Genomic DNA, 12460 nt, shown 5'->3' with positions numbered 1-12460 from the left:
TCGACCTTAGTGTAGTCGGGTGACATGTGCGTAGTGTGCATGCCAACGGAGCCACCACCAATCATTTTTTGGAGGGTATGATCAGAAACTCTATCGAGTGGTCGACCGTTCGATTCACAAAAGAAAAAGTGGGTTGATAAATGTCATCAACGCCTATGCCAAGGAGTGATTTCAAATAAGAATCACAAACGGAGAGGGTAAGTCAAGATCAGGGTATCAGCAAAAAACCAAACACAATCAAAAAAAACAAAACAATAACCGGATAGAACAAAATATCAATCAATTGACCACATGTATGCCTGGTATAGCTTGATAAGCTTAGGGAATGACTCATTAAAGTCCGAGGTTGGTTCGGAAAAAATTTGGGATCAAATGTTCAGAGGGGTAAAATGTCATTCAGACTCAAAAATCACAAATTAGGGTTGAACCAGTTAAATGTGCCCATTTCCTATTTTTTGTGATTTTTGAAAATTTTCTGAAAATTTTCTTTTTTTAAACTTTTTTTTAGCAATTTTTATGATTTTTTGAATTTTTTATTGATTTTATAATTTTCTGATTTTTATTATTATTTTCAAAAAAAAATTTATAATTTTTCGAACCAGTTTGACCCGACCCACGCCTCGCAAGCGCCCGACCCAGACCATAGGGGTACCGGGTCAACACTAAACGACGTAGCTTTGGAATTTTTTTTTAAAATTTTAAAATTTTCTGATTTTTTATTCAATTTTTGCCATTTCCCTCCTCTTATTAATTCTATGGATTAGAGAGTGCCACGTGGCCAACCCATGGCCTTCTGATCTAGCACTTCAAACCTACGGCCAAGATTGAATTGCACGGCTAATCCACAGCCATTTGATCAACAATTTTATATCAGAAAATCCATTTTTATTGCCAAAAACCCTAAATCTTGACATGTGGTACCTCTCCGAACCATCGGATCATTTTTTGTTTTATTCTCAAATTACCATTCGGATTGCTGACGTGGATGGATGTCGCCAATCCGTGGGCGCCACGTTATCAATGAAGGGTCCTACCGATCAACATGACCGAGGTTGAAGACGACCGGAGCAGCCACCGGCTCCATGGAGTCCGCCGGTGAGTCGCTGGAATGCTCAAAACGTGCCCAAACAGATCCAAAACTTCCCGATTTTAGCATTGATCCGATCCTAGCCATTCTAACATGCATATATCTCAAATTCGGAGCAAAAATTGACTTAAACCTATCCTAACAATGAGGACTATGCTGAACTAAAAACCTCAAAGAAAGAATGCCTCTATGGAGGTTCACCAATTGACGGACCTCCGAGAGCTCGACGACGGTGCTTTCCAATTTCGGAAATGAAACGAGATGCCACGGGGTTGAGGATGTTCCTCGAAGTTCCAGAAAGCTTCTCCGATGGATTTGAAAGCTTAATCACTCCAAAAATCCCTAGCAGACTTGAACTCTGAAAATTTTATTTCCCGCCTGACGTTGGTTACGGGCCAGATAGCGACGCGTATATTCACGGGTCGACGTCGGTCCAACTTGGGTTAATGATCGGAGGAAGATCCGCTTCTAGGTCTTCCTATTTGGTGTCCCATTTGGCGTTGTTTATCGGATGGTTCCTGCGTGCGAAGAAGAGAAACAAGGCAGAAGATTCCGCACACACTTCAGTTCAAGTGTACTAATAAACACGAGCCTGGAGCTATAATTACTAGGACCAACCGGCAGCAGAACAGATGTAATTTGTAGTATAGTACCCTCTTTTGTGCTAAGAGAATTTTGTTTTCACTATAAATGTCTCTTTTGATCAGCAATTAGGACAACAGAAGTGTCCAGATGTGGCGAATCGAGATCGTTTTAGCAAGGCGACAGGTTAAGCCTTTTCTGGTCTAGTTCTTTTGGGAATTGGTCTTGTGTACGAGAACGGGTGCTGCTGCGAGCTGCGAGATACGAGCATGAGTGTAAATCATGTAAACGCTGGTCTCATTTTAAACTTTGGGGAGAGAGCGCATGTCAAATTTGGATAGAGAAATAGGCTCACATGGGCAGGCTTTTTATTTCCTTGGTGGAACATTTTGGGTACGAACCGTTCGGCAATTGTCGGGCCAAGCGTTGTAATAAATTCGAAGCCCCATCTCGGCACCTCGCCTTGGGAAGAGAAGGCCCTTCCATTGGAAGAGGTTGGCTTGCTTGACTTAAAACCGGCACTGCCTGCCCATTGATCAAGTCTAGCGGCAAAGCACGGATATTTAATTTATAGCAAGTGTTTTTGCCCCTTTCTCAGTGAATTGTTAATGGTCAAATTACATTTAGAGCCAAAAGGCCTCTGCAAGGCTGATTGAAAGGACCTTGCTTCGAGCAAACACCGAATGTAAAAAAACTATCTTATGCTTATAAAGTTTCCCCCTTTACTGTTTCCTCTTCTACTTCTCCTTTGAGGGATTCAATCAATGTCATAGAACAGGTGAAAATCGTACTATGCAAAGGCGTCAAACTCCTTGGTCTCAGAGCATTAACATGGTAATGATATAGTGATGGTCGAGTCAGCAAAGTGCTCTTGGCTATGTGAAGCACCTTCCACAAATTAGTTTGAAACTGGGCACGGACAATAAATTCCGTAACTGCATGAGCATGGTCACCATCCCGTTGATCCAACATGGATTGTGAACCGTCTATACTTATAATCTGACTATTCAATATCCGATCTGCATAGAGAACATATCTTGCAATACATCAGTTATCTACATGGGTGAGTGTGCAGAGAGAGAGAGAGAGAGAGAGAGAGAGAGATGTTCTGAGCCAAGACTAAAGCAAATCAAAATGTTATGATCCAAAACTAAAGATATAAATCAATAATTGTATTCAATCTAACCTTGCCAATCATCACAGATCTATGGGAACCCTCAAGCCATCACGTGCCAGTTGCACATCAATTCCTTCTCTGATTCAAACAATTTTGAAGTGAAGATCAGCCTTGTTCTTGATCACTGAACTCATAATTAGAGGAAAGGGAGAGGAGGGTGGCAGAACTACAGATACCACTACGGAAAAGCATGCAAACTATATCCTCGCCTTGGAAACACAGTTTTTTAAGGCATACAAACAGCAACGTTTAATGGACAAAACACGGTTTCTGTCAATCAGATGTAAAAAGCCACTGACAAACTCTTGATGAGTAGGCTACCTTCTTGACCACTCGATAAGAGATTCATTGTCCTTATGGTGGTCGAACTCATGAGTCATTCCAATTAGTAGAGCTTGCTTTGGACGTATCCTCTTGATGGCTTCAAGAGTCTGTAAAAAAATAAATCTCATGTTACTCAGATGCATCCTCAGGAGATTGTTCCTTCAGGCTCAAATCAGTTACAGTAATTAATAACGTAAGTACAGTGTTAAACCTGAGGCAAGCATAAGTGAACATTATGAGATCCTGCCTGCAAAAGAAGAGATTTTGAGTACAGGATGATGCTGTCATGAAATTAAAAATGTAATGTGCAATAACAAACCAATACTGCTCACACAGAAAAAAAGGGTATGAACAGATACATGTAATAGTAAAATGAAGAAAGAGTCCCCAAACTTGTGCGTAGGCCGTAAGTCAAAATACAAATCTATAAATTTATACATTAAAAATTACTCAAACGGCCACCAACCTAAATAATCTCCATAAATAGGGGTCAGCACCAAATCATATTGCTTTAAGGGGACCCCATTCTAAAGATTGTGTTCCATGATTTAATATGAAAACAGCCAAACAAGGAAATCTGCCATCAGAAAAGATACAGTTCAACAATAGCATCTGTTGTAATGACTTCTAACAAGTAAGGAACCCAACTAATAGTCGTACTTGCTATGATATGACGCTAAAATAAAATCGACCCTGATAGCCTAATAGGTAAGGGAATCAGCTGGGAAGTATGATGATTATAGGCACTTGGACTTCAAAACCTGCTAACATTTGCAAGAATGACTATTACAATGCAGAACTTTACCCACAAACACTACTCTTCCAGATCAAGTATTGTAGCACATGGATTGTTGATCTTTTTCGATATGCCTGATGCATAAGGGCGTGATAATGGAAAGGAAACAAATTCCCCCATATTTCTCTCATTTTCCAAACAGAAAGACAGCCGCACTCAAGTTATCTACAACAATCTTCTTTTTCTATTCCCCTCAAACAACAAAAGATTTATCTATTTTGGAACCCAACTTATTTACGGCTGGTATTTTATTCGCTTGCACATCAACCACAAGGAGTCTGGAATAGTTACTGATGTTGGAACAAGCTCCATGAAACGAAACCAGAGAGTGATAGACTTTGTGAGCACATATTTCAAATGACCACTTACCATACAAAATAATATATGTTTGGACATATCTTATTCAGTACCACGTCCTTGGATCCCTATTCTCATGGTTCTTACATAGTAAGAAGCAGACAATCACAAGATAAGTCAAGCAACTAAACCAGCCAAATCGAGCATGCTCTACACCATAAAGTGCAACTTGAAAGTATGAACTATAAAGGCACATCAAAATGAAGTAAGACATTGAAAGACTAAAATTCATAAGCCTATAAATTGTAATTGCCACAGAAAATAATCAAAAATCTACATGAAAGCAAGGTTTTATTGGTAGCCTTCAATGCAAAAGATGCCATCAGGAGTAACCAAAAGATTCAAGACCTTGTAGAGAGTGTCCAAGATAAGAAGATCCAGCTGCCAATCCCCATTTTTTAAAATAACTGCAAAACGACAAGTTGCTTAATCTTTTATGCAAGAAATCTCATGCTGTGTCTTCGTGTGGTGTAGACAGGAATAAACTTATCAACATCTCTAGCTGTCTATCAGCATGTGTAACTTCGTGCTCGCAGTGCGTTTCTAATGTCCATGCGTTTTTCTTTCTTTCTCCATATACTTTCATATCTGTTGTCATCCTTCCATTCAGTTACAGTAGGATCTTCAGAAATAAAGGAGCGTCGTCTATTGGTGGCATTAAGACTGATTGACTGGTTTCCTTTGTCTTCCATCTTTGATTTTATAAATGGGGTAGTAGTAATAAAATTTTCACGAACAACCAGTCTGCTGCACAAGACCACATCTCAAGTAACATATTGTCTTCACGCATGTAATACAACTAAGCAGGAGCAGAACCATCATATGAGACCATGTCCATATTTGAAGGAAATATTGATTTTGCATCCCTTCCCCTGATTTTGCATCCTTTCCCCTTTTAATTTTGCCGTGAACATGTATTAAGCAAATTACATAGCTTCAAGTAATCAGCTGTTAAGCAACCTCTGTTTGATGGGTTAACTCATCTTGGAAGGAACAGAATAATGTACTTTCATCAACAATACCATTATTCTAAAGAAACTTGAGTATAAAAGTGAACTATCACTTAAGTCAATTATCCATCATTTCTACAAAGGAAACCATTGTTTGATAGAAAACCATTCAAACCGCTTTTGGGAAAGCTCAAGTTTCAACTATGCACTTCACTTGAAAACCCAAGTCAAAATGTTTTTTGCTGCTTACGAAACCTCCCAACATCAGTAACTACCCCATATGATATAGTTACTTGTGCCTTGGAACAAGATTTGAATTGCAGATTCATGTTCTTACACTCACCTTGTTCTGTGCTTGGGGGGAAGCGAGATACATCAGATATGTAAGCGACCTTACATTTTTCTCCAAAAAGAAATCCAAGGCATACATAATCTTCTCCATGCATAACCTACATCCACAAGACTGAAAATGAAAAAAACTATTACTGAGAAAGACTGTAAATAAAAGAGCTATATGAGAGATGTTGGCAAATCACCGGTAGAGGAAAAAATTGGAGGCCTGAAGCAACAAATGATTTCTCACAATTTTCCTCAATAATTGTCCAGTCAAGCTGTGCCACTCGTCTCACCTCCTGACCTTCCTTAAGTTTCTTCCGAACCAAGTATGGGAATTTCTCTGCAATGCTGTCTCAAAGAACATAAGCAGGATCATTTAAGTAGCACTTCTCATATTAAAAACCTCAACATGACGTGTCCAATGTAAACAAGTACAAAAATCTCCAGTAACAGAAAAGTGAGACAAAACTAGCCTTTTGTAGTACCCAAACGATCCACCATGACTAAGTTAACCAACAAATCAGATAAATCAACTTTCGTTGCTAGAATGAACATTAAGAGAAAACAAGCCATGAGAGCTCAGTTCTTTTAGGCCACTCATCATCTGTAGTACCAGAAGCATGAAGATACTGGGCAGCATGAACATGAAAAACCTGAGGTCTTGTGGCTCAGCAACAAAGACCTCACGCAGGAGTACAACATTGGGGTCATGCACACAGTGATCAAATTGAAAGGATGCTTGGGAACAGAAAGAGACTTCCAAGACAAGAAAACAAAAAATGAAATAGATGATGATCTCAAGACTCATGCAAAAGAAATTCTTACATTTGACTGATGCTCTGCTCAATGAAAAGCATGTAAGGTCACTGACAGTGATTCAAAAAACAGGGCACTTTACAGAAATACTAGTCCTGTTGGTGCCACAATAATTGCCAGACTTTTATTTGACCTCACAAAGCCAAGCATAAGAAACACAAAACAAGGGAGCTTCTACTGAAATAAATTCAGGCACAATAAAAAGAATATATAAGGCAGAAATGATTGCAGCAAAGTTGAGAAAATTGTGCTCACTTTTTTTTTTTTTTTAAGGGTGCTTAGTAAAATATATACTTCCTTAGTTCATACAACTTGTGGTAAAAGCAATCAATCCGCTATGGTAGAAGCATAATGCTTTTAGAAACAAGGCCCAGTGAGAGTATAAAATAGTCACAAGTACTAACTCTCGCGAGTCTAGAAGTGTACCTGTCCATTGCATGCTGACTCAAGTATAAAGGAGTTGGATCAATGTCATTCGTGGGACTAAAAGGCTGTATGGCACGAATATCATCCAGACCAAGAACTGCATCAGCGTGTTCATGAGTCAAGATTATCTGCATTGTACAACTACTAGTTTTAGGCTCTAGCACTTAGACATTGCTTCTATTACAAAGCATTTGACATGACGGTGATAAACAGATAACCAAGAAATTGAAAATCCTAAAAGAGTGTCCGAATGGGATATTATGGAGTAGGTAATATCGAATATGCTGCAGTAATCATCACAGCCTACTACCATGTGATATGAGTATTCTCTGTATGAATAGTTTTTTAAAGATAGAACCAGCCACAGCTGACTAATGCTCCATGATAATAATAATGATATTTTCCATTGGGTGTGGCCTAATAGTAACATTGTCAGGAATATCCAAATTCTCTCCTAGCTATAGCCGGAATGTTAGAGAACGCTGATAGCAGAAATGATCTAACATGAATTAAAAACAAAGTCCACTGAAGGAACACCGTAAGATATGTGCTGCCATATGAAATTTTAAATCTGTTACAATAGCAGTGAAAGCTCTGGAATCTCTCAGAAAGAACACAAAAATAGCAATAAATCTGTTTCAAACACACGGCTATATTTTCCCCATAATGGAATTTGGTACTGCTGCTAGTCAAATTTTTTTACATTTGATGCAACTCACTAGTTAGGCCAACATTGTTCACTTTTCTAGAACTTCAAAGCTTCCAAATTGGAAAAAAAAAAAAATTCTCAGTTTGTGCAAGCACAGTTTTCATCGTATAGTCAAATCCTAGAGTTACTACAATTGATAGTCCAAGAAGATTTAAGACTAAAGGAGCCATTGTATCCACTTGTCCCCTCAGGAATACATCCTTCAGAATAGAAAAAAAGCTATAACCTTGATAAGTCTCCAATGTCAGGGAAAAAGAAATTAAAACTTCAAATCATTTACTTATTTGACAAACACGACCCATACCAGCATGAAACTAGCTGGCCCTGAGTTTTATAACAAAATGGAAAGTTCTTACTGTGTCCTAGCTTATGATCCACATGAGAGGAAACAACAATATGTCTAATGCAACAAGCTGGAGGAATGAAGATGTGTGGGTGGGTGGGTGGTGAGTGGGGGAGCTTAAAATTCTTCAGTCTACGGCAGCAAAGTTAGGTCTCTAAATATATTACTCATGTTACCCCTGGTATGTATGGGTGAAAAATATTTTATCACATTGCTTTGATAATTTCTTGAGCCCAATTTCGGATGAGGCCATTGAAAATATCTCCTTTAGACACTGAGTTACGTGGATGAACCAATCAGCAAGTCCAATGAGAACATTTTCCATCTGTTGATCGAACTGCACTTATACCTCCCCGCATCAAGTTGACAGCCAGGGTTAGAATCATCTTCATCTGTGAATTGCAGAATTATCGATATAATAGTGGCATCGTTTGTTCAATCTGTAGAGAGATTTGCATACATATGACAGCCTAGAAGATAACCCTTCTCATCGAGTGACGTATGTGGACATAAAACTACTGACACTAATATTTCCACGTCATATAGTATTCATGAATGATCTTGTGCAAAAAATGATCATTCAGCAGTCCACATGTAGAAGCAACAAGCACAATTAACAAACTGGAAACTTGATGCGAAGAAATCCACCAAGATCAGTCACATGCCAACAACTGGAATTCAAAAGAGCCAATAATTAGCAAATAAAAATCACTCATATATGCACAAGAAATGCATGGGGATAACTCACTGAATCAACATGGGGAATCTTATACAATGTAAACCACCGAAGTACTTGCTCCCTGAATGTCTTCCCAACATCAATCAATATATAGCTATGCTTAGTATTGTTCGGGCAGTAATCAATAAGAAGGGATGTATTGCACCTGCAATTGACAGGATAAACTATTAAATCTTCATTTTCAAGGTATGAGATATCATTAAAACACAACATCAAAATTTCACCATGATCTGCCTTGGAGGCCAGAGTAAATAATAAGCAACCTAACAAGTGGACAGGCGACAAGCAATTGTCTTAAACTAATCAGCAGGGCTTTTCCCAGTTTTCCTGAGAAACTGGTGCAATGAAGATTAATGCATCTCACAGAGTTAGTTTATCTACTTTAGATAACGAAGCCAGCCAAACAACTCTTTAGTTTTTACCAACTTAAAAGTACTGGAAATGAGATCATACTGTGCAAAAAGGAATTCAAACCAGTAAAGGACAACTATAGGACATAACTTACCCTGTACTAGAAATATTAAGTTGGCTGCAGAATTGCAGGTGACGGCGCGATAGTAGTACTTCTTAAAGCAAGTTCTTTTCATTAACAATTTAAAATGGTCAAAGGCAAACCGTTCAACTTATCTTTCAACACTTCAAAAAGGTGTGTTCCTATTGGAAGCATTATGAGCTTTATGCACAAGAATCTGTCGGCCTTTTTGGTCAATATCATTCTGAAAAATGTCATTTGCCCTGATGAATACTAATCTATTGGTTCAGAACACAATTAGACTTTAGCTATGAGCTACTGCAGACTATCTAAATTGCATAAGCCATTCAACCACAATCTGTTTAAAAAGGACCACTTTAATAAGGTGAATAACAGCAAAACAAGATAAACTGTGATATAGCCACGTGAGTACCATGAATACAAAAATAGGCGACGTTCCAGTCCAAATGAGGGTCCAACTAACCAGTAGAAGATAATGAGCCTCCAACAAAGTCACCAAACACCAAATGAGACATATGGTCAAGGGAAGAATCAAAGTTTCCAAGTTGCACTCAACTACTACTTTACTACGCCTCTCTCTTAACAGATAAAGGCACTGCCAGTTTTAACCTGCTTAAACTCATCTAAATGGACATATTGATGTTTTCTCAAAATACCCAATGCGCACCATCAGCGCAACACATCCATTCTTGCAACAGGACATCTGCACAACACCGCTCTAACACATTCAAAAACCAACGCACAGGAAAACAATGACCCCCAACAAAAAATTCAAAAATCTATTCCAATCAAAGACCGAATGAAACACCACAATCAACCACATTCACCGATCTTGGTCCGAAAAAACAATGCGTCAAACCCCAAAAGCGCGCAAGAGAATAAACCAAGGGAAAGAAGCAATCAAATCAACAGAAGCCAGAAGGCAAACGAAATCGAACCAGTAATTAGGGTTAGCGTCCGGCTGGAGCAGAAGCACCATCAGCACAACACATCCATACTTGCAAACAGGACATCCGCACAACACTGCTCTAACACATTCAAAAACCAACGCACAGGACAAAAAATGACCCCCAAAAAAAAAAAAAAAATCAAAAATCTATTCCAATCAAAGACCGAATGAAACACCACAATCAACCACATTCACCGATCTTGGTCCAAAAAAACAATGCGTCAAACCGCAAAAGCGCGCGAGCGAGAATAAACCCAGGGAAAGTAGCAATCGAATCAACAGAAGCCAGAAGGCGAACGAAATCGGACCGGTAATTAGGGTTAGCATCCGGCGGGAGCACAAGCGACTGAGAACAGACGCCGCACGGCGGATCCGACGGCTGGATCAGGCACGTTGCATAGGGGACGGCGCTCGAACACCCGGTCCCCAGAAAGATCAGAGCGGATCCGCTGCCATCGCCCGCCATCGGCCCATTCGCGGCGCGGCTCGAGCCGATCCCCACATCTTCGACCTCCATCAATCCAAGGAAGCGAGAGAGAGAGAGAGAGAGAGAGGAGAGGCGATGGCGTGAAGAGATCGGCGATCTTGCGGGAGATTCGGGAGTCACTCGTGATCGATCACGCGCGAAAGCGGGCATATGTTAAAACGGTTTTGGCGGTTTCCACGGTCGGACACGTGGCGGATTTGGAGGGGGTTTTGCAATTTTTCCTTGCTCATATGTTTGGCAAAAGTACGACAAAAGTTTGGAAATTTTGATTATGCCGCCGGAAAATATTGGCATTACCCCGTGATTCATGAACCCTTTCTTTTTTCTCTTTTTTCTGTTCTTCTTGCTTGCACGACCCGGGTTCGAAATTTTCCCTTTTGCCGCCGGAAATTGTTGACATAAACACAATTCAAATTGAAAAGTATACATCACAATAAAGTGGTGGCGATGTACTCCTAGCATCGATTCCAGCTCAATTGTTCTCACGTATCCAATGGCGCAATTGCACGCGACCAGTTATAAAAGATAGATCGGTTATATAATTATATTTACCATCTGTTAAAGGAGGACAAAATATAGAAAGCACTCGAAATTGTATTTTGAAATTATATATCGATTCTTGCATTGGGGGTTAATTCTGATCAAATTTTCGCGGGGACTTTGATCGTATGTTCAAAACATCATTAGGGGTTATGAAAGGCAAATCGATAATATTTACGGAATTACCATTCTCGATATTTCTCGTAGCATAGTGTCGTGGACGAATCATTTATGCTGACAAGATAAAACGTCCCCAGAATAAGGAAAAGGAGAGCCTTCGATGAACTGCGACAATTTTACAACGGTACAAGTTTAAGGATTACTTTTAATCTATAAGTAATTATGGCGAACATTAAGACCATTTTATAGTAAGATGGCCATTTTACAGTGTGTAATTATGACTTGCTGGTCAGCTTTTGCACAGTATTTTTGCTCTCGTTGAGCAATGCGACGGTGCTGTCCATTGCAATTCTGGCGAGCATGAGGCGAGAGCATCATATTCTCTCCGTTTTCCCTACGCTTGAATCTTAAAACTACGAAATTGCCACTTCCCCACATTTCTCGTAGCCGAGAAATGTCGCCACAAAAAGGAAAGGAGAGCTTTCGATGAACTATGACTATTTTACAATGTTACAAGTTAAGGACTACTTTAATCTACGAGTAATCATAGCATACATTAAGAACATTTTACAATAAGATGGCCCTTTTGCGGTATGCAATTGTAACTTGCTAGTCAGCTTTTGCAGGGTATTTATGCGACGGCGACATCCATCGCAATTCCTACAAAGACGAGGCGAGAGCATCTCATTCTATCCATTTGCCCTCCGCTTGACCAGCTAACTACGGAATTTCTGCTCTCAGATATTTCTCGTGGCAGAGTGTCGTGGATGAACCGTTTTTGTTGAGACGGTAAAATGTCGCTAGAAAAAGAAAAGGAGCACACATTCAAGAACATTTTACGGTAAGATGATCGTTTTACAGCATGAATTTAGGACTTTGCTGGTCGGCTTTTGCAAAGTAATTTGCTCTTGCTGGGCAGTGCGATGGCGACGTCCATTGCGTTGCAATTCCTGCGTAGACGAGGCAAGAGGATCTAATTCCGTCGGTTTGCCCCCGGCTTGGCTCTCAAACAACGGAACTGCCACTCCCGATGTTTCTCGTAGCAGAGCATTGTGGGCGATCCGTTTTTGGCTGAGGTGATAAAAATGTCCCTAGAAAAAGAAAAGGAGAGATTTTGATGGAGTATTACTATTTTGCAATGTTACAAATTGAGAACTACTTTAATCTATGAGTCAAGTATACATTAAGAATATTTTACAGAAAGATGTCGGACTGTCACGACCCGATCA

The 12460-nt window shown here is 39.7% G+C and overlaps 1 protein-coding gene across 1 annotated transcript; it reads right to left on the bottom strand.

Annotated features, from left to right (window-relative positions):
* Window positions 1-2267: 2267 nt before the first annotated feature.
* On the bottom strand, window positions 2268-10703 carry LOC115757294 (putative hydrolase C777.06c). Its single transcript, XM_030697475.2, has 10 exons — window positions 10393-10703; window positions 8652-8787; window positions 6852-6979; window positions 5810-5957; window positions 5617-5722; window positions 4672-4730; window positions 3382-3417; window positions 3168-3277; window positions 2856-2924; window positions 2268-2688 (listed from the first exon to the last, which is right to left on the bottom strand). Exons 1-9 carry the CDS (start codon window positions 10599-10601, stop codon window positions 2867-2869), a joined length of 990 nt encoding a protein of 329 aa, XP_030553335.2. The 5' UTR covers window positions 10602-10703; the 3' UTR covers window positions 2268-2688; window positions 2856-2866.
* Between the last annotated feature and the right edge of the window lie 1757 nt (window positions 10704-12460).

The sequence above is a fragment of the Rhodamnia argentea genome, chromosome 9, assembly GCF_020921035.1.
Source record: "Rhodamnia argentea isolate NSW1041297 chromosome 9, ASM2092103v1, whole genome shotgun sequence".
Classification (NCBI taxonomy): Eukaryota; Viridiplantae; Streptophyta; class Magnoliopsida; order Myrtales; family Myrtaceae; genus Rhodamnia; species Rhodamnia argentea.
This window is presented reverse-complemented; position numbering and strand designations above follow the sequence as displayed.

Excerpts from the sequence above, each read along its gene's own strand:
- LOC115757294 (XM_030697475.2), bottom strand. The coding sequence starts at position 10,601 with ATGGAGGTCGAAGATGTGGGGATCGGCTCGAGCCGCGCCGCGAATGGG. Across the intron at positions 6,980-8,651 it reads AGATTCCCCATGTTGATTCA|ATAATCTTGACTCATGAACA; the intron begins GTGAGTTATCCC and ends TGTACAATGCAG. Across the intron at positions 5,958-6,851 it reads AGTCAGCATGCAATGGACAG|CATTGCAGAGAAATTCCCAT; the intron begins GTACACTTCTAG and ends TCTTTGAGACAG.